General features: G+C 50.0%; 1 protein-coding gene across 3 annotated transcripts in view; it reads left to right on the top strand.

Annotated features, from left to right (window-relative positions):
- LOC117434173 (neurogenic locus notch homolog protein 1-like) overlaps window positions 1-20,981 on the top strand; it is a 25,833-nt gene extending 4,852 nt beyond the window's left edge. Inside the window, exons 5-21 of one of the 3 annotated variants that reach the window (XM_059008944.1) lie at window positions 232-420; window positions 1,058-1,183; window positions 2,736-2,888; window positions 5,757-5,944; window positions 7,406-7,538; window positions 9,793-10,038; window positions 10,434-10,546; window positions 10,753-11,096; window positions 11,280-11,615; window positions 11,932-12,131; window positions 12,985-13,303; window positions 13,761-13,948; window positions 14,449-14,537; window positions 16,921-17,050; window positions 17,530-17,627; window positions 17,848-18,281; window positions 18,622-20,981. In XM_059008944.1, the coding sequence (XP_058864927.1) occupies window positions 232-420; window positions 1,058-1,183; window positions 2,736-2,888; window positions 5,757-5,944; window positions 7,406-7,538; window positions 9,793-10,038; window positions 10,434-10,546; window positions 10,753-11,096; window positions 11,280-11,615; window positions 11,932-12,131; window positions 12,985-13,303; window positions 13,761-13,948; window positions 14,449-14,537; window positions 16,921-17,050; window positions 17,530-17,627; window positions 17,848-18,281; window positions 18,622-19,180 (3,845 nt within the window). In that variant the 3' untranslated portion in view covers window positions 19,181-20,981. Of the gene's footprint in view, window positions 1-231; window positions 421-1,057; window positions 1,184-2,735; window positions 2,889-5,756; window positions 5,945-7,405; window positions 7,539-9,792; window positions 10,039-10,433; window positions 10,547-10,752; window positions 11,097-11,279; window positions 11,616-11,931; window positions 12,132-12,984; window positions 13,304-13,760; window positions 13,949-14,448; window positions 14,538-16,920; window positions 17,051-17,529; window positions 17,628-17,847; window positions 18,282-18,621 lie in introns of those variants that run through there. The other 2 variants (XM_059008945.1, XR_009310898.1) reach the window with 2 other exon arrangements.
- Window positions 20,982-22,448: the final 1,467 nt, after the last annotated feature.

Here is a 22,448-nt window from a genome sequence, read left to right as displayed (position 1 = left end):
TTTAATGATTAATGTTAGTATTCCTATTTTTGCTTTGTTTTGGTTCTGAGCCATGCTTGCTGTACATAGTTTCTGAACAGTTCCTGCACGGTTCCTGTTTTCCGCTGGTTAAACACCAACCACCTGATTGAAATGTATCTCCTGTGTCATCACTTCCTGCTTGCACTGCAACATCTTGTGCGTCGGTCGCTCACACTCTCCATGTCCATTCCTCCCCTTTCCCTCCCCCAGCAGGCTTGAACCCGTGTGAGCACGGGGGTGTCTGTGTGAACACAGCCGGCTCCTTCCAGTGCCAGTGCCAGCGAGGGTACGGTGGGACGCGCTGCCACTCCGATATCAACGAGTGCCAGTCCCAGCCCTGCCAGCACCAGGGCACCTGCATGGACAAGACTGGGGGCTACCTGTGTATCTGTGAGCCTGGTGAGAGAGAGGGGGAGAGGGGAGAGACAGGGGGATACCTGTGCATCTGTGAGACTGGTGAGAGAGAGGGGGAGAGGGGAGAGACAGGGGGATACCTGTGCATCTGTGAGCCTGGTGAGAGAGAGGAGAGGGGAGAGACAGGGGGCCACCTGTGCATCTGTGAGCCTGGTGAGAGAGAGGAGAGGGGAGAGACAGGGGGCCACCTGTGCATCTGTGAGCCTGGTGAGAGAGAGGGGGAGAGGGGAGACACAGGGGGATACCTGTGCATCTGTGAGCCTGGTGAGAGAGAGGGGGAGAGGGGAGACACAGGGGGATACCTGTGCATCTGTGAGCCTGGTGAGAGAGAGGGGGAGAGGGGAGAGACAGGGGGATACCTGTGCATCTGTGAGCCTGGTGAGAGAGAGGGGGAGAGGGGAGAAGAAGGAGAGATGGAGGGAAGAGTGAGAAAGTGAGGGTAAGAGGGAGAGAAAGAGGAGAGAGGGAGGGGAGAGAGAGGAGAAAGGGAAGGAGAGGAGATCTGAATCTTGCCCAATATGGTCTGCATTGTGTGTGTGTCAGCAGACTGGGAGTGTGAGGGCTGGGTTATTCCACAGTGCGTGTCGTGTTTAACCCCTCGCTCGCTGCCTGCACCCCTCAGGTTACACTGGCTTGCAGTGTGAGGAGGAGAGAGACCCCTGCGACAGCGCCCCCTGTGCAAACCAAGGGGACTGCAGGCGAGTGGACAGGCTGTACTACAAGTGTGTGTGTCAGCCAGGGAGCACAGGTGAGCAAGAAGAGGGAGTGAGAGAGAGAGATAGAGTGGGAGTGTGGGAGTGCGAGAGTGTTTCTGTTCATGTTAGTTTGTAGTGTGGCTCTTGCAATGTGTAGATCATTCATCCAGAACTTCAGAAATCAACCATATACACAAGTAAGACCAGAAACGGAGAAAGTCAAGCAGACAAGCATTTGGACTCTAGTGCCTTCAGTGTTATTGAAACTAGAAGAAACTGAGTCAAGCAGTCAAGCATTTGGGCTCTAGTGCCTTCAGTGTTATTGAAACTAGAAGAAACTGAGTCAAGCAGACAAGCATTTGGGCTCTAGTGCCTTCAGTGTTACTGAAACTAGAAGAAACTGAGTCAAGCAGACAAGCATTTGGGCTCTAGTGCCTTCATCAGTGTCACCGAGATTAACAGCCAATATTAAAACCATTAGGATCGATTCTCATAGCTAATTACTTCAAAGTGTTAACAGCACAGGTTTTTTTTGCAATTCTAAAGCTAACAAGCCTGTCAGTAACAGTCATCCCCCATCGCCACGGCTCTACATTCAAAATCAGAGCCACTTCATAAGCAATTCTCCAGATATGTAATGTACAGACGTATGGATGTGTGGACAGACAGACGCTCCCTATGTCCTCACAATGTGATCCTCTCAATAACTCACCAGCAGGGAGCAATAAGATATACACTAAAGTTACTCACAAGTCTCGAAACCAGATGAGCTGTTGTCTTTTTTCTGGGTTAGTTTAGCTTTGTTGGGTGTGTGTCTTTCCTGTCTGAAAACCATGCAAACAGTCTGGATGGAAGGGGACAGTGTGTTTCTAGTCAGTGCTGAGTGTTTGCAGTGCTGCTGGATGGAAGGGGACAGTGTGTTTCTAGTCAGTGCTGTGCTCGATGGAAGAGGACAGTGTGTTTCTAGTCAGTGCTGCTGGATGGAAGGGGACAGTGTGTTTCTAGTCAGTGCTGCTGGATGGAAGGGGACAGTGTGTTTCTAGTCAGTGCTGCTGGATGGAAGGGGACAGTGTGTTTCTAGTCAGTGCTGCTGGATGGAAGGGGACAGTGTGTTTCTAGTCAGTGCTGCTGGATGGAAGGGGACAGTGTGTTTCTAGTCAATGCTGCTGGATGGAAGGGGACAGTGTGTTTCTAGTCAGTGCTGCTGGATGGAAGGGGACAGTGTGTTTCTAGTCAATGCTGCTGGATGGAAGGGGACAGTGTGTTTCTAGTCAGTGCTGCTGGATGGAAGGGGACAGTGTGTTTCTAGTCAGTGCTGCCGATGGAAGGAGACAGTGTGTTTCTAGTCAGTGCTGCTGGATGGAAGGGGACAGTGTGTTTCTAGTCAGTGCTGTGCTCGATGGAAGAGGACAGTGTGTTTCTAGTCAGTGCTGCTGGATGGAAGGGGACAGTGTGTTTCTAGTCAGTGCTGCTGGATGGAAGGGGACAGTGTGTTTCTAGTCAGTGCTGCTGGATGGAAGAGGACAGTGTGTTTCTAGTCAGTGCTGTGCTGAGTGTTCTTGTATAATGAGTCAGATTCTCTCCCTGTCATTGTTTTCCTGCCAGGCCCGCGCTGTGAGGAGCTCCTTGACAGGTGTGTCTTGAACCCGTGTCTGAACGGAGGCTCCTGTGTGGAGGGGGAGGGGGGGCTGAAGTGTGCCTGTCAGGGGGGGTACACCGGCCCGCATTGCGAGCACAGACTGGACTCCTGCAAACTCAGTGAGTACCACCAGCACCCTCAGTACAACCAGTACACTCTCAACGCACACCCAGTACACTCCCAGTATACTACCAGCACACTCCCAGTACAGAAAGTACACTCCCTGTACAACCAGCACACTCCCAGAACAACCAGCGCACTCCCAATATAACCAGCACACTCCCAGTACACCCAGAGAACTCCTAGTATAACAAGTACACTCCCAGTATTACCAACTCTGACAGTACAACCCCCGCAATACCTGAAACCTCCCGAACCCCCCACAATACCTGAACCCCCCTGAACCCCCGCAATACCTGAACCCCCGCAATACCTGAACCCCCGCAATACCTGAACCCCCACAATACCTGAACCCCCTGATCCCTCGCAATACCTGAACACTCCCAGAACCCTCCACAATACCTGAACCCACCTGAACCCCCGCAATACCTGAACACTCCCAGAACCCTCCACAATACCTGAACCCACCTGAACCCCCGCAATACCTGAACCCCGCTGAACCCCCGCAATACCTGAACCCACCCAAAACCCTCCGCAATACCTGAACACTCCCAGAACACCTGCAATACCTGATCCCCCGCAATACCTAAACCCCCTGAACCCCTGCAATACCTGAACACTCCCAGAACCCCTGCAATACCTGAACCCTCCCAGAACCCCCCGCAATACCTGATCCCCGCAATACCTGAACCCCCTGAACCCCTGCAATACCTGAACCCCCGCAATACCTGAACCCCCCCGATCCCCCACAATACCTGAACCCCCTGAACCCCCGCAATACCTGAACCCCCCCGAACCCCCCCGAACCCCTGCAATACCTGAACCCCTGCAATACGTGAACCCCCCTGATCCCCCGCAATATCTGAATCCCCTGAACCCCCCTGATCCCCCGCAATACCTGAACCCCCTGAACGCCCGCAATACCTGAACCCCCGCAATACCTGAACCCCCTGATCCCTCGCAATACCTGAACCCCCCTGATCCCCTGCAATACCTGAACCTCTGCACCCCCGCAATACCTGAACCCCCCTGAACCACCGCAATACCTGAACCCCCCTGAACCCTCCGCAATACCTGAACCCCCCTGAACTGCCGCAATACCTGAACCACCAGAGAACCCCCGCAATGCCTGAAACCCCAGAACCCCCGCAATACCTGAACCCCCCTGAACCCTCCACAATACCTGAACCCCCACAATACCTGAACCCCTGCAATACCTGAACCCCTGAACGCTCCGCAATACCTGAACCCCCTGAACCCTCCGCAATACCTGAACCCCCCTGAACCCTCTGCAATACCTGAACCCCCACAATACCTGAACCCCTGCAATACCTGAACCCCCTGAACCCTCCGCAATACCTGAACCCCCTGAACCCTCCGCAATACCTGAACCCCCCTGAACCCTCCGCAATACCTGAACCCCCACAATACCTGAACCCCTGCAATACCTGAACCCCCTGAACCCTCCGCAATACCTGAAGCCCCTGAACCCCCGCAATACCTGAACCCCCTGATCCCTCGCAATACCTGAACACCCCTGATCCCCTGCAATACCTGAACCCCCTGAACCCCCGCAATACCTGAACACAACCTGAACCCCCGTAATACCTGAACTCCCCCTGAACCCCCGCAATACCTGAACCTCCTGAACCCTCACAATACATGAACCCCCACAATACCTGAACCACCGGAGAACCCCCGCAATATCTGAACCCCCCCCTGAAACCCCGCAATACCTGAACCCCCAGAACCACCGCAATACCTGAACCCCCCAGAACCCCTGCAATACCTGAACCCCCCTGAACCCCTGCAATACCTGAACCCCCTGAACCCTCCGCAATACCTGAACCCCCCTGAACTGCCGCAATATCTGAACCACCAGAGAACCCCTGCAATGCCTGAACCCCCAGAACCCCCGCAATACCTGAACCACCCCTGAACCCTTGCAATACCTGAAACACCCCTGAACCCCCGCAATACCTGAACCCCCTGAACCTTCCGCAATACCTGAACCCCCTGAACCCTCCGTAATACCTGAACCCCCACAATACCTGAACCCCCTGAACCCTCCGCAATACCTGAACCCCCGCAATACCCGAACCCCCCCTGATCCCCCGCAATACCTGAACCCCCCCTGAACCCCCGCAATACCTGAACCCCCCTGAACCCCCGCAATACCTGAACCCTTTGAACCCTTCGCAATACCTGAACCCCCGCAATACCCGAACCCCCCCTAAACCCCCGCAATACCTGAACCCTCCCTGAATCCTCTGCAATACCTGAACCCCCACAATACCTGAACCCCTGCAATACCTGAACCCCCTGAACCCCCCCAATACCTGAACCCCCCTGAACCCTCTGCAATACCTGAACCCCCACAATACCTGAACCCCTGCAATACCTGAACCCCCTGAACCCCCGCAATACCTGAACCCCCCTGAACCCTCTGCAATACCTGAACCCCCTGAACCCCCGCAATACCTGAACCCCCCTGAACCCTCTGCAATACCTGAACCCCCTGAACCCTCCGCAATACCTGAACCCCCACAATACCTGAACCCCTGCAATACCTGAACCCCCTGAACCCCCGCAATACCTGAACCCTCCCCTGCAACAAAGAGGATCTGAACAGCAAGAATACACTCATTTAGACAACTGTAATATTACTGGAACAGTAACTGCACGATTCTACCTTAAAAAGTAAATTAAACCAAAAAACGAAACCATATAAAAACACATGTACCATCTAAAACAATATGATCTGTTTCCACATATAGAGGAAGCAACAATCACGTGTATACAGTTACTATCACTTCCAGTGTTCAGACTTTGAAAGTCAATCTGACCGTCCTGTTTCTCCTCTCCAGGCGCAGAGCATACCATTGTGTGTCTGAATGGGGGGCGCTGTGTGGACTCCCCCACCTCTCCTCGTTGCCTGTGTCCAGAAGGATTTGGGGGCAGCGTCTGTCAGGACCCTGTGGACCCCTGTGAGAGGGGACCCTGCCTCAACGAGGGGGTCTGCACCCCGCAGGGCAAAACTGGATACACCTGCCAGGTAACACTGCACCCCCAGGCCAGTCCCTTATAGCAGAGTCCTATAGTGAAAGCATGGTAAAGCATAGGGAAGCATTGTAAAGCACAGAGAGGTCTGGTAAAGCATAGGAAAGCATTGTAAAGAACAGAGAGGTCTGGTAAAGCATAGGGAAGCATTGTAAAGCACAGAGAGGTCTGGTAAAGCATAGGGAAGCATTGTAAAGCACAGAGAGGTCTGGTAAAGCATAGGGAAGCATTGTAAAGCACAGAGAGGTCTGGTAAAGCATAGGGAAGCATTGTAAAGCACAGAGAGGTCTGGTAAAGCATAGGGAAGCATTGTAAAGCACAGTGAGGTATGGTGAAGCATATGGAAGCATTGTAAAGCACAGAGAGGTCTGGTAAAGCATAAGAAAGCATTGTAAAACACAGAGAGGTATGGTAAAGCATAGGGAAGCATTGTAAAGCACAGAGAGGTCTGGTAAAGCAGAGGCAAGCATTGTAAAGCACAGAGAGGTCTGGTAAAGCATAGGGAAGCATTGTTATGCACAGAGAGGTGTGGTAAAGCATAGGGAAGCATTGTAAAACACAGAGAGGTCTGGTAAAGCATAGGGAAGCATTGTAAAGCACAGAGAGGTCTGGTAAAGCATAGGGAAGCATTGTAAAGCACATAGAGGTATGGTAAAGCATAGGGAAGCATTGTAAAACACAGAGAGGTATGGTAAAGCATAGGGAAGCATTGTAAATCACAGAGAGGTCTGGTAAAGCATAGGGAAGCATTGTAAATCACAGAGAGGTCTGGTAAAGCATATTAAAAAACAAACCATGGTAAACTAACCCTTATAAAAGTGTCCCATAATAAAAGCACAGCAAAGTGAATAAGACACATTAAAAGCATGGTAAAGCGTAATAAAGCACAGATAAAGCATGGCTTTATATGGCTAATAACCTTGCCTGAGGGGTACATTAACTTTCAATAGATGACCAGGAAATAAAAAAGTACCGGCATAAATGCCTTTTCACCTGGATAGATATCCTTGAGCCACCTAATGTTCATGTTTTAAACCACAAACAGCTGTTTCTATGAGTTTGTTTTTTTCATTTTCATTGTGAAATTTCTCAATCATGAAACCATTTCTCATGTCTACGGTCTCAATACTAGAAAAAAATACTTTCTATTTGAACACTGGGATTGTCGTAGCTGTGAAATACCCCCTCCTGTCCGAAATGAGCGTTTCTTTTTAATTGTATTGCTATGCGCCCCTGCTACAGAAACTGTCCCCTTCACTTTTGAAACCAAACTTACATCACTGGTCAAAACTCCTGGAGCCAGAATGTGAGCAGAGTGTAATCCAGAGCCTCTGATTCCGTGCCTGCACGGCTTCAGCACTGCCTGATGCACAAGGCCAGGAAGCTCTCTGTCTCCCTGTCTCCCAGTGCTGCTGCCTCACTGCCTCTAACTGCTCTCTGTCTCCCTGTCTCCCAGTGCGCAGCTGGCTTCACTGGTTCTAACTGCTCCAGTGCTGTGGATGAGTGTCTCTCTCAGCCCTGTCAGAACGGAGGCAGCTGTGTGGATCGCATCAACTCCTTCCAGTGTGTGTGCCCTGAGGGGACCAGCGGTGAGTCTGACAGACCCTCCCCTCCCCCCATCCTCCCCCCCACACCCCTCCATCCACCCTCCACCACCCTCCCTCCCTTCGCCAATCACATGACTGGCATTTTGTAAATTGTGTTAAAAAGAATTCAGCCTGGATACCCAAGTTGTTGCTACAGAGCTTACCCAAGTGTATCACACAGTACTGCACCAACACTTCTGTCAGTCTTGTAACTGTGAACTGAAGCGTGCGTCTACATTGTATCCTGATTCAACGATTGCCAAAAACATTAGTTGTGGCCATACCAAAACCGAAACCCTGATATAAAGAGTGCTATCACTGCTGTCAACGGAGTTAGCGGATATTCTTCACAATCAAGATGGACCCTACTTCTCAATCTCCACGGACACATCAAACAAAGGTAACGTAAAAACCTTACCCTTGTCCCTGAGATACTGGACACCTGAACCAGGTGTGCAAGACAAACTGTTAGACCTCTATGAAGAAAGTGAGGAGACTGCAGAGTCAATCTCCAACACTCTCCTTCAAAAACTCACAAACTAGACTTGGCTAAAGTCTCTTCCTTTAGCGCTGACAATGCAAATGTTAACTGTGGCAGGCGGAGATCTGTGTACCAGAACCTGTAAAAAAGAATGAAAATATTTTACCTGCCAACTGCCCCGCACACATGGTGCACAATGCAGTGAAACATTGAGACACTTTATCACTGATTCACTTCAGCAGCTCTGCAAAGAGAGTGGCCGCGCTGAAGGACATGTTTCAGTTTGTGGACATGGAGTATGCTGCTTTGCTACGTCACGTCCCAACACGTTGGTTGAGTCTTTTCCCAGCTGTGAACAGACTGGTTAACACTAGGCAAGCTGTCAAGAGCTTCTTCGTTTCTCTGGGCAGTGATGAATGCCCACTGAGTTTATGGCTGCTGTTTCTCAAGAGTTATCACGAGAAGAGAGCGAGGAATCTAGCAGAGTTGAGGTTCACCTCTATTTTCTGCAGAATGTCCTCAAAGTGTTGAATGATCTTGGGAGATACTGTGCTCTCCCTGGAGAATGCGAGTGTGACTGCCTGTGAAGTGTATAATATAATGAACGGTCTGCGAATGAAGCTACAGAACAGAAGAATAACCCATTCTTCTGTTCTAAAGTCGAGAATGCATTCATTGGAATGCTACCTTTATCTTCAGAAGCCCTTCGCAAGGACTTTACCAAATTGTATGATGTTTCTGTCGAATATCTGGAGAAATGGTTTGACTTTTCCACTAGTGGCTACTTGTACATCATTCAGTGCTTGAATATCAGCAGAGAGAAGAAGCTGGAGTTCAGGGATCTGTCTGCAGCCGTAACAGGAATGAATCTCCAGAGCACCGTGGACCTGGATGAGCTCTGCAGTGAACTTGAAGCTGGAGAAAAGCACAGCTGGGGATCTCTGTGCTCAGGTGCTGAGCAATGAGAGCGATGGTGGTAATCTTCTTAACATGAAGAAGCTGGTTTCATTCGTGCTCAGTATTGCAGTCAGCAACGCTTACACAGAGCGAGGCGCGTGGATTGGCATGAGGAATCAAAGCAGGATTGAGCTGCAAATGTCTCGATTTTTCACTCTTGCTATCTGGTCACCCTGTGTCCATCCAAGGTGACTCGCTGTCGGATTGTTCCTGGCTTTTCACAGCTACAGACTGGAATGGTTTTATTTCAGGTGTCACTGGAACCTCACGACTCGTCTCTGAATGTGGAGCGGTCGTGGGTATCGCCCGAGCTCGGCTCTACAGGCATTGTTTGAAGCACATTCTTACAGAATAGCAAAAGCATCCTTTCTATTGAGGTTTCATCCCATTTATTGTAATCCTGGCTAGGCTGGACTCCAGACCTCACTCCCATAGAGGGGAATGGGCAGGATAACACAGTCAAATAGTTATTTCCAGATTTTGATCGTTGGGTTGATGGTACAGAATTTGGAATAGCCGCAGTGCTTTTGCTCACAGAGACTGTACTGCTTGTTTGAAGCTTCCTGAAGCATGTAGCTATTCCTACCTAGATGGCTGTAGCTGGTTATGTGCTCTAGTAGTTCCCCACAGAAATAAAAGTCATATTCTTTACTGTTATTTGTGGCTTTCTTTTGTAAGATCATAATTTTGGTCTTGTTTAAACTTAATTTCAGTGACCATGTTTTGTAGTTTTGGTCTAAAAAGTTTACGCTCTGTTGTAAGCCCTCTCTCTCTCTCTCTCTCTCTCTCTCTCTCTCTCTCTCTCTCTCTCTGTTCTAGGCTCTCTCTGTGAGGTCGACCATGATGACTGTGACCCCTTGACCTCTGAACCCCTGTGTTTTCACGGGGGGGTCTGCGTGGACAGGGTCGGAGGTCATGACTGCCTGTGCCCCACTGGCTTTGTGGGGTCTCGCTGCGAAGGTGACGTCAACGAGTGTCTGTCCAACCCCTGTGTCCAGCCGGGGACATTGAGCTGTGTCCCCGGGGTCAACCAGTACCACTGCCTCTGCAGGACTGGGTATACTGGTGAGTACACTGAGGACCATTCACACACGCTCACTGCAGGACTAAGTCACTCTCTGTTTCAATGTCACTGTGTTTGTGAGGGTCACTCTGTTTCAGGGTCACTGTGTGTGTGAGGGTCACTCTGTTTCAGTGTCACTGTTTGTGAGGGTCACTCTGTTTCAGAGTCACTGTATGAGGGTCACTTTGTTTCAGTGTCACTGTGTTTGTGAGGGTCACTCTGTTTCAGGGTCACAGTGTGTGAGGGTCACTCTGTTTCAGAGTCACTGTGTTTTTGAGGGTCACTCTGTTTCAGGTTCACAGTGTGTGAGGGTCACTGTGTGTGAGGGTCACTGTGTTTGTGAGGGTCACTGTGTTTGTGAGGGTCACTCTCTTATCTCCTGTCTGTTTCTTCCCAGGCCAGCACTGTGAGTCTGTGATTGACAGCTGTCAATCAGCCCCCTGTCAGAATGGAGGCGCGTGCACTGTGGAGCCAGGGACACCCCTGGGGTACAACTGCCAGTGCACACAGGTGAGAGTGTGGAGGGGAGGAGAGAGAGGAGGATGGACAGGGTCCATTTTAGGACTACTTTTTATCATGGATAAAAAATAAGGAATTGAGAGAGAGAAACCAAGGTACAAGGGGACAAACATAGATATGATGATGATGATGATGATGATGATGATGATGATGATGATGATGATGATGATCCTCCACTCTCTCCGCTCTCTCCTCAGGGTTTCTCTGGCTCGGACTGCAGTACCTCCCTCCTCCAGCCCCCCTCCCCCTGCCTCTCGCAGCCCTGCCGGTCGGGAGGCACCTGTGTGCCAGTGCGGGGTTCGCCCTTTGCATTCCGCTGCTTGTGCACCCCCAAATACAGTGGAGCACACTGCGAGAGCAACAGAGAGGGGGAGGGGGCACACACACACCTCTCCCCTCTCACCTCTGACCCCTGGACACTCTGCCCCCCCGGTCTGGGCTGCCCTCGGAAGTTCAGGGATGGGAGATGCGATGCAGAGTGCGCTGGAGCAGAGTGTCTGAGAGACGGGTTCGACTGCCTGACAGACAGCGCCGCCTGCGAGTGAGGGAGGGAGGGGGGAGGGAGAGAGGCAGAAGGAGAGGGAGGAGGGAGTGCACTGGAGTGTATGTTTATGTGAACTGCGTCTCTTTGTCTGTCTGTGAGTGTGACTGTCATTGATGCAAAAGTAAAACCTGAACTCACAATTGCTACGTCTCCTAAATACCATGTCTCCCCTCTCTGCAGCCCCCGCTATGTGCAGTACTGTCGGGATCACTATGGGAACGGACACTGTGAGTCGGGGTGTCGCAGTGGCCCCTGTGGCTGGGACGGAGTGGATTGTTTTGGGGGTGCGCCCCGTGGTGTTGAGGGCTCCCTGGTGCTCCTGACCCCCTTGTCTGTGGGGGAGGTGCTGAAGGGGAACCTCTCTTTGCTGTGGGGTCTCAGCGCTGTGCTCAGGACAGGGGTGAGGATGATGGGGACCCCGCGACCCTCTGACCCCCGCCGCGACCTCCGTGACCTCCGTGACCTCCATGACCTGCCGGGGTCAGGGCCGGGGCAGGAGGAGGATGATGTTACTGGGTGAGAGTTAACAGTGTGCTTGTGCTGCACTGCTTCATTGTTCTGTGAGGACAGAGTGGAGCCGTACGGGTCTCACTTCACATGCTTGCAGGCTTCTGGAGACCCGCTTATCCAGCTGTCATGAAACATGGTATTAACGTTATTTAGCAGAAGTTACTGAGAATATCAGGCTCCGAGGATATAGGGGGTATCTGTCTGTATGTCACACTTCAAATGTTTGCACATAAAACTCTCTCTCTCTCTCTCTCTCTCTCTCTCTCTCTCTCTCTCTCTCTCTCTCTCTCTCTCTCTCTCTCTCTCTCTCTCTCTCTCTCAGCTCCTTGGTTCTGATTCAGGTTGATAATCGTCCCTGCTCTCTGGTCCCTGATTCCTGTTTCCACATGGCTGAACAGGCTGCCCACTTCCTTTCTGCAGTGATGTCACAGGGGGGCGGGATCCTCCCAGAACTCCCCTTCCCACTGACAGCAGTGCAGGGTGTGGGGGGGATGGGCGAGGGTGAGGCCGAGGAGGACGAAGGTGAGGAAACCAACACAGCTACTCAAAGACCTACTAACTCAACAACTCAACCTACTAACGCAACAACTCAACCTACTAACTCAACAACTCAACCTACAAACTCAACAACTCAACCTACTAACTCAACAACTCAACCTACTAACTCAACAATTCAACCTACTAACTCAACAATTCAACCTACTAACTCAACAACTAAACCTACTAACTCAACAACTCAATCTACTAACTCAACAACTCAACCTACTAACTCAACAACTCAACCTACTAACTCAACAACCAAACAGCTGGAACAAAACCTAGGAGGGTCACTGACCCTCCAGGACCGCTGCCCCGTCACATATCCCCCCCCTACTCTGCCACACTCTATACAAAAAAGAAGCTTTTGTCACACCTGAAAATGTTGTCATGAATTCAGTAACTCTCATCATCAGAAATGAACTGTTTGCTGGCTTTTGAGCATTTCATTCACTTCTGCTCTCCTTGTTCTCTTGTGAGCTACAAAGAGAGCCCTAATTATAACACACACACATACAAGTATATTTCAGAAATACAAGCAAGGAGTACAGACTGCAGTCTCCCAAAACGTCAAGCCTGGCTTGTTTGTTAACTGACTCTCTGCTCTGCTACTGAACCACACTGAATTCGCTTACACAGCAACGATGCCCAATGAGAAATGTTTACCCACATGTGTGACAGTGGAGCGGTGCGAGCAAGCATCCAATTCCAAGACTGGAAGCAATATGCAGGGGCCTTTGAGGCTCGGAGCCCTATGCGGTCTCATAGGCTGCATAGGCCTGAGGCCGCCCTGCTTGACTGTGCCGTGCTGTGATTCCTGTCTCCCTCTCCCCCCCAGACCCCCCTCTCTCTGACCCCCCCTCTCTCTGGCTCTGGGTTGCTATTGGCATGGCCGCCGCGCTGGGCCTCACAGTGGCAGCCATCGTGATCGGGGTGAAGGTCATCGCCCCCCGCAGGCGTGGTGGAGAACTGCCGGTAGTGCGCAGCCAGCACAGACAGGGCGGCGCAGTGCACGACAGGGACCACCAGGGGGCAGTGTGGAACAGCAGCAGCAGCACAGGACTGACTCGGAGCAAGAAGCAGAACGGGAAAAAACAGGGAAAGAATTCCGGGAGGAAGAGGAGGGAGCCGCTGGGAGAGGATGCCATCGGGCTGCGGTGAGGAAAGGCGCTATATAATACTGAGAATGTAATACTGGGCTTTATATAGTGTGGTCCTGCCAGCATTGCCCTGTGTACAGTGCAGTACAGCGATGCTCTGCCCACGCTGGGTAGCTGCTGTAGTTCTGTACAAGGTTTATAGTGTTATATAGTGCGGTCATGTGAGCACTGCCAAGCACACAACAGGTAATGATAGTGTAAGACAATATAAAACCCTGTACAGAACTACAGCAGCTACCCACCATGGTGTCTATATAAAGTGCTGATCTAGTGCGCTGGCATTGCCTGCTGTGTGCTGGGCAGAGCCTCACTGTGCTGTACTGCACACAGGGCAATGCTGGCGGGACCGCACTATATAACACTAATATAAAACCCTGTACAGAACTACAGCAGCTACACCGTGTCTGTATGAAGTTCTAACCTGGTTTGTTTTTGTCTGTTTCTTGAACCCCAGTCCTTTGCGTCACAGTCCCGATTACGGAGAGGAAGTGGATATTACCCATAGTTCCCTGGAGGAGGGGCCTCAGGGAGACAGGACATTACATCCCGAGGAGGACGATGACGGCATCCGGGACCACCGACCCCTGGGGCAGAAGCACTTCCAGGGCACATATGATATCCCACAATCCCCTGGGGGCCAGGGTAGGCCACCATTACATCACCCGATATCCTTAACCAGGGCCTTGAGATGCATTGTCTCTCCTCCCATATAGAGTAACATGTACAGATGACCATGTGCTTATAGTAAATGATTGTGTACAGATGACCATGTGCTTATAGTAAATGATTGTGTACAGATGACCATGTGCTTATAGTAAATGATTGTGTACAGATGACCATGTGCTTATAGTAAATGATTGTGTACAGATGACCCTGCCTCTTTGACTTCGTCTTGTGAGTGTTAGACACTACAACCCCAATATCAGCACTGTTTTCGAAATGATTAGTTTATAGAGAGTTATGATTATTTAGATAAATTCTCAGACTTTACAGCAGTCTGGAGCAAAAAGCTCAGGTTGTTATTGCTTTCCTTTGCTATAAATATGTGTGACATCATGGCTGAATGCGATGACTGAAGGTCTGCAGTGACGGAGGGTTTGTGTCTCAGTGCTGTGTTTGATATTCTTCTCCTCTTGTTCTAGATGGTGGTCTGCGGAGTGCTCTGCACGGCGCTGCTTCTGAGTTCAACTGCAGCTCTGATTGGACCAGCTCCAGAACTGCACTGTGCCAGGTACTTCAACACACTGCGAGGAACCTACCAACACAGTGCACAGAGTGGAGAGACCCACACTGCACAGAGTGCAGAGATCCACACTGCACAGAGTGCAGAGATCCACACTGCACAGAGTGCAGAGACCCACACTGCACAGAGTGCAGAGATCCACACTGCACAGAGTGTAGAGATCCACACTACACAGAGTGTAGAGATCCACACTACACAGAGTGCAGAGATCCACACTACACAGAGTGCAGAGATCCACACTGCACAGAGCACTAGAGTGCAGAGATCCACACTGCACAGAGTGTAGAGATCCACACTACACAGAGTGTAGAGATCCACACTACACAGAGTGTAGAGATCCACACTACACAGAGTGCAGAGATCCACACTGCACAGAGCACTAGAGTGCAGAGATCCACACTGCACAGAATGTAGAGATCCACACTACACAGAGTGTAGAGATCCACACTACACAGAGTGCAGAGATCCACACTACACAGAGCACTAGAGTGCAGAGATCCACACTGCACAGAGTGTAGAAATCCACACTACACAGAGTGCATAGATCCACACTGCACCTCACACCCTGTTCTTATTGAAGCCTCGGAGCTGTGCTCTCTCTCCTCTCTCTCCTCACACCCTGTTCTTATTGAAGCCTCGGAGCTGTGCTCTCTCTCCTCTCTCTCCTCACACCCTGTTCTTATTGAAGGCCTCGGAGCTGTGCTCTCTCTCCTCTCTCTCCTCACACCCTGTTCTTATTGAAGCCTCAGAGCTGTGCTCTCTCTCCTCTCTCTCCTCACACCCTGTTCTTATTGAAGCCTCGGAGCTGTGCTCTGTCTCCTCTCTCTCCTCACACCCTGTTCTTATTGAAGCCTCAGAGCTGTGCTCTCTCTCCTCTCTCTCCTCACACCCTGTTCTTATTGAAGCCTCAGAGCTGTGCTCTGCCTCCTCTCTCTCCTCACACCCTGTTCTTATTGAAGGCCTCGGAGCTGTGCTCTGCCTCCTCTCTCTCCTCACACCCTGTTCTTATTGAAGGCCTCGGAGCTGTGCTCTGCCTCCTCTCTCTCCTCACACCCTGTTCTTATTGAAGCCTCGGAGCTGTGCTCTCTCTCCTCTCTCTCCTCACACCCTGTTCTTATTGAAGCCTCAGAGCTGTGCTCTCTCTCCTCTCTCTCCTCACACCCTGTTCTTATTGAAGCCTCGGAGCTGTGCTCTCTCTCCTCTCTCTCCTCACACCCTGTTCTTATTGAAGGCCTCAGAGCTGTGCTCTGCCTCCTCTCTCTCCTCACACCCTGTTCTTATTGAAGCCTCAGAGCTGTGCTCTGCCTCCTCTCTCTCCTCACACCCTGTTCTTATTGAAGCCTCAGAGCTGTGCTCTGCCTCCTCTCTCTCCTCACACCCTGTTCTTATTGAAGCCTCAGAGCTGTGCTCTGCCTCCTCTCTCTCCTCACACCCTGTTCTTATTGAAGCCTCAGAGCTGTGCTCTCTCTCCTCTCTCTCCTCACACCCTGTTCTTATTGAAGCCTCAGAGCTGTGCTCTGCCTCCTCTCTCTCCTCACACCCTGTTCTTATTGAAGCCTCAGAGCTGTGCTCTGCCTCCTCTCTCTCCTCACACCCTGTTCTTATTGAAGCCTCTGAGCTGTGCTCTGCCTCCTCTCTCTCCTCACACCCTGTTCTTATTGAAGGCCTCGGAGCTGTGCTCTCTCTCCTCTCTCTCCTCACACCCTGTTCTTATTGAAGGCCTCGGAGCTGTGCTCTCTCTCCTCTCTCTCCTCACACCCTGTTCTTATTGAAGCCTCAGAGCTGTGCTCTGCCTCCTCTCTCTCCTCACACCCTGTTCTTATTGAAGGCCTCGGAGCTGTGCTCTGCCTCCTCTCTCTCCTCACACCCTGTTCTTATTGAAGCCTCAGAGCTGTGCTCTGCCTCCTCTCTCTCCTCACACCCTGTTCTTATTGAAGCCTCAGAGCTGTGCTCTCTCTCCTCTCTCTCCTCACACCCTGTTCTTATTGAAGGCCTCAGAGCTGTGCTCTGCCTCCTCTCTCTCCTCACACCCTGTTCTTATTGAAGCCTCGGAGCTGTGCTCTGCCTCCTCTCTCTCCTCACACCCTGTTCTTATTGAAGCCTCAGAGCTGTGCTCTGCCTCCTCTCTCTCCTCACACCCTGTTCTTATTGAAGCCTCAGAGCTGTGCTCTCTCTCCTCTCTCTCCTCACACCCTGTTCTTATTGAAGCCTCAGAGCTGTGCTCTCTCTCCTCTCTCTCCTCACACCCTGTTCTTATTGAAGGCCTCGGAGCTGTGCTCTCTCTCCTCTCTCTCCTCACACCCTGTTCTTATTGAAGCCTCAGAGCTGTGCTCTGCCTCCTCTCTCTCCTCACACCCTGTTCTTATTGAAGGCCTCGGAGCTGTGTTCTGCTGACTGCGAGGGGGTAACAGCGCTGATCACAGCCACCCGGCTCTGTGCGGAGAGCAGAGTGAGAGAGCTGCTGCAGAGAGGAGCGGAGGTGAACAGGACTGACCACAGAGGTGAGAGTGAGCGAGCGTGAGAGAATGATAATAAGAGTGAGAGTGTGATGGAGTGAGAGTGTGTGAGAAAGAGTGTGTCAGAGTGTCTTGGAGGAGAGCAGAGTGAGAGAGCTGCAGCAGGGAGGAGCCTTTGTAAACAGGACTAACCTAAGAGGTGAGAGTGAGAGTGAGAGTGAGAGTGTCAGTGTGAGTAGTGGACAGGACTGACCACAGAGGTGAGAGAGTGTGTGAGTGTGAGAGAGTGAGTGGGCATGTCTCTGCTATTTGTGTTCATGTCTGTGTGCTTTCTGATTTCCCCGTTACTGTGTTTCCACTTGTTTAATGAAAGATGAAGAGCTAATAATATAGAAGGATCCTGTATATAACTGCATTTCACTCCTCCTCCTCCTCCTCCCCTCCCTCTCTCCTCCTAACCCCCTCTCCCCTCTCTTCTCCTCCCCCCTCCCCCTCTATCCTCCCCCCCCCCCCCTCCCTCTCAGGCAGGTCTGCTCTCCACTGGTCCTCTGTAGTGAATAACCCCTCTGCAGCTCGCACCCTGCTCCAGCACGGGGCAGCTATAGACCTGCAGGACTGCAAGGTGAGGGGCAGGCAGGCGGGAGTCACACCAACACTGCATTATATTCCAGGGGAAGGATTGTGCACTTTTATTTATATTAAGAAAAAGACACAATTGAAGCTTCTTACTCTTATATTATGAAAATGTATCCCTTTAAATATTGTTGTTGTTGGGGAATCAAAGCTTGACCCTGCACTGTGTTGTGAATGGTTTAACCCGCCACCTCCTCTTTTCCACTCAGGGTGAGACGCCCCTCTTCCTGGCAGCCAGGGAGGGAAGCTATGACACCGCTAGGCTCCTCCTCCAGGGAGGGGCCAATCAGGAGCTGCCAGATCACAGGGGGTGGCTCCCACGTCACATGGCCCAGGAGCGCTCACATTACGACATCATCAGGCTGCTATTGGCTGCTGCTGGGGGTCAAGGCCCACCAATCAAGAAACCCCCTTGCCACCAGGGAACTACAAATGGACTACAAAACAAGATGGCTGCCACTGGGGGCGGTGGAAATTTTCTGTATAATTTTGGCTGGCAGGAGCCTTATAATTACCCACAATCCTCCTGTGGGGCTGAGTATGGGCGGCCCTACAATATTCACGGCAGGAGTGCTTCCTTTTCCGGGGTCATAGGTCACCATCAGAGCTTTGCGCACCCGGGAGCGAGGATTCACAGCCGTGAGTAAGTGTGCCGTGCGAATGGCAGTGTCCTCGGGGTCAGCGCTGCCACGTGGAGTGCACGGGGGGGTCATGTGATTGGGTTCGAATCCTGTTGCCAGTCTGTGGCCCACAGGTGGCGCTCTTTGAACTAGCTGCTCCCTTGGGGTTAGGGAGTGGAAAGTTTGATTTGGGGAGGTGTCTAAGTTTTACCTTGACTGAGCGTTGTGCAGTGGACTCAGATGGATACTGCATTGATCTCTATGAGAGACAGGGTCAGATGGATACTGCATTAATCTCTGAGGGTGAACTGTATGTATTGCCTGTCCTGTGTTTGATCTTCTCTCTCCTCCTTCTCCTCTCAGGGAGTGGGCAGCTCTCCGCAGTGGCAGGCTCTCCCCTCAGCACTGGGCGCAGCCTCACAGCCAATCAGTGACCGCCCTGGTGAGCCCCAGAATCCATGGAAAGTCCTCTCGACCAATCGACACGCTGCAGGAAGTGACCTCAGAGGCCGAGGAGGAAACCGGAAGTTCTGCCTCCCCTGGGGGACGCCAGGCCCAAAACCAAAAACAGGAAGAGACGCCTCACTTCCTGTACTCCCATGAGCAAATGCGGCCAACAGGGCGGCAGAGATCGTTTTCCTGTAACCAGAATGCATTGCGGCGCTATAATGTCACGCCTGGCCATCCTCTTGACCAATCAGCAGGCTCAACTCCAAGCCCTGCCTCTCCGGTGACGGTAGCCAATGGGAATGCTGAAGCCCGTTGTCTGAGTCCCTCCCCTGCGTCATCTGACCAATGGGGGAAGAGTTCGTCCAAAAAAGGGGAGAGCAACAGCCAATCAGATTGCAAGGTTGAAGTGGAAGGCAGTAACTGTGCTGGGGGGAAGATAGCCAGGACAGAGCAGGCACATATTGCGAATTGAAGACCAGCTTTGAGAACAGCGATGGGCAACATATAGCACGGCTTACAAGCTGGTAATATAAAGACCCTGTCTGCTCTGCTTAGCTTAAACACCATGGGGCTGATTCACCTGCTATAGCACTGTCAATAGCGTGTACAACATGGGACTGATTCACCTGCTATAGCACTGTCAATAGAATGTACACAATGGGACTGATTCACCTGCTATAGCACTGTCAATAGCGTGTACACCATGGGACTGATTCACCTGCTATAGCACTGTCAATAGAATGTACACAATGAGACTGATTCACCTGCTATAGCACTGTCAATAGCGTGTACACCATGGGACTGATTCACCTGCTATAGCACTGTCAATAGGATGTACACAATGAGACTGATTCACCTGCCATAGCACTGTCAATAGGGTGTACACCATGGGACTGATTCACCTGCCATAGCACTGTCAATAGGATGTACACAATGGGACTGATTCACCTGCCATTGCACTGTCAATAGGGATAGCATATTTTTCTTACATCTTTAGAGTTTGGTAAGACCTATTTTAGTAGAACTGTTTCGTCTGGGTCCATTCCAACAATACTAAGAAGCTCGAGTCTGCTTGTAGGATTGTATTGAGTGACTGGAATTGGGATTCTACTGGTGATAACCTTCTTAGTCGCTCCTCTCTTAAACCACACAGTGGCAGCAGGTCCTGTTTTATTCTTGCTCACGTCAATGTTTTGCATTCACTGTGCTCTACCTTTGTGTTAATCTGCTCTGAATCTCCTCATCTCTTCAGTGTGTGGGGATTCTTTCTTTGGAACAGCCTTGGGGTTCCGGAACGCTCTTCCGGATTCCATTGTGTCGCTGTTGAGTCTCTCTGGATTTAAAACTGCTGTTCTGTGCTTGAGATGAACTTGTTTAAGTTGTAATGAAACAGATTTATGCATGTTAGAAATCGCTAATGTTCAATCACACACATTCACCTTGGTTCAGGCCTCTAAGCACACACTAGAAAATAAAACCTGACGTACAAAAAAGTCGAGCAAACCTGTTCCATTTATTCACACATCACAGTTAGTGCACACAGCATTGTACAGCACGCAAGTTAATAGGTTGTACATGTAATATTATTGACCTGGTCTGTCTCTCTCTAGCTCCACTCCTCAGTCCTAACCCAGTCTCTCATATACTCTTTGTAATCCCCACCTGCCTGCTTGTTATTGCAGTCCAGGCTGCGGTGTGCTGCTTTGCTGTGGTTGCCTGTGGATACGAGGGCTCCTTCCTGTTCTATACTGACCCTGCTTCCTGTGAAACAGCATGCTGTTGTGTCTGTTCCCCTCACCCTTCATTCCAGCTCCTGCAGGCTCTGCAAAGAAAAGGAAACAGTGCACTCACCTGGTTCACTTTCACCACAAGTTTACTGCACTGTCTTTACTTTTCATTCTACACCTCTGAAGAAAGGCGTTTGACCAAAACGTCCTGAAATAAATGTTTTTTGAATCCTGTTAAACCTTTTGTCTACGCAGGTCTCTCTTTGTATCAGTGCTGCACTGTTGAGCTGTACCTGTGCTGACCCTGCCTGTGGGCACACAGTGAATAAGTTAAACTAAACTGTACGGACAGACAAACTGTTTTAAAAGAAAGTGTATTCATGTATGTGTTTGTGTTGTAATCCCCATAGCCAGCCTACGGCATGTGACTGATCTGCTTCACTGCAGCGTATTATTATTAGTAAAACATCATTATTGTGTTTTCTGTCTTAAGTTGTATTAATTTATTATCATGTATCTGTGTGTTTTTAATTGTATAAATTGTAACTGGTGGCGCTGTCCTTGTCTATTTCTTTCATATGCACTATAATACCAGGCATTGCACTGAATACAATTTCTCCATGTGTGTACCCCTGCATCACCCTGCGCTATTAAAACATGCCATGCAGTGTTCTCTGTGCTGCACGGGGCTGCATTACTACAGCACTGTAATACTGAGCAGCAACTTACTTACATGGACATCTTCAAAGATTATGCTTATTTCACAAATGGCATAAATGGCATTTACTGAAAAATACAGACCAGCAGAAACCCAAGCTCTGTGTGGAATGATGGCAGGGATTCTTGTTGCTATGTTGTGTTTCCAGGAAGTCTCAGCAGGTGAGTTTAAAGAAGTACTCATTCTTGCTTTCTAATGATATTCTTTAACAAAGAAAAGTACCCTTTAGTGTCTCTCAGATTGTAGCCTAACCTTTCAAACTCGGACTGGATTTTTAAAAGCTGTCCCCTATGATAACACATCTCTTTGGAATAAGTCTAGGGAAGCCTAAACACTAGACATGTACATTCCTCACAGCTTTATTATAATTGTAATAGACAATAGTACTGTAATGATTGGTTTGGGCTGCATTGTGTATTCCAGCATGTGTTCCAAGTTTAGTTTATATGAGGTTGAGGCATTGGCATGATGAGCAGTTCCCAGAAAATTACTTAATAAATATATATCTATCTATATATATATATATATATATATATATATATATATATATATATATATATATTTTCTGATAAGCAATGGTAAAAAAAACTGAAACCATTGAGCTCATTTGAATGAGCTATTTCATAAAGTGGGGATCGATGGTAAGGAAATGTGTCTGTCACAGAGCAGATTACACTGCAATGCTGAGTCTGGCTATAGGGTGTGTGTTTATCTCAACAGAGTAGTTTTTATTCAATAGAAATCTTCACAGCTTACAATGCTGTCATACGGATTGGGTAGCCCTCTACATTACAGAGAACTACAAAGGAGCCCCCTTTTCATTTGATATTCATAGCCACTAGCACTCAGCCTGCACCCCAGGCTGCTCCAGTGGTTACCATACTTATTATCTGATAACATGGGATGCACCCAACAGCATGTTCAAGGACACAAACCAAGCTCTCCTGACCCAAACAAAACCAATTTCAACTGCCGTGGAATTGTACCCAGTATTCAATACATTTACACACGCATTCCCCCTTTTGCTGTTCCATATAACTTACAAGCTACAGCAGTTAATGCAGCTCCCACATTTCCTGCAACAGAACTATACAACTCAATTCATACATGCTTCATCTTATTGCAAGCTTATTCTTATCAAGGCAGTGCTTATCCATATGAACACAGTGTGCCTGTGTCTGGATCAGGGGCAACACCAAGAACATTTAGATACACCAGCTAACCACAATGTGCATCAGCATTTTCCACTGGTATACATAGAATTAATACAGCAAGTATTACTTCCAATAAAACAT

This window comes from Acipenser ruthenus, chromosome 38 (genome assembly GCF_902713425.1).
Source record: "Acipenser ruthenus chromosome 38, fAciRut3.2 maternal haplotype, whole genome shotgun sequence".
In the NCBI taxonomy this organism is placed as follows: domain Eukaryota; kingdom Metazoa; phylum Chordata; class Actinopteri; order Acipenseriformes; family Acipenseridae; genus Acipenser; species Acipenser ruthenus.
The sequence above is the reverse complement of the archived record's forward strand: the minus strand, read 5'-3'. Positions and strand labels throughout refer to the sequence as shown.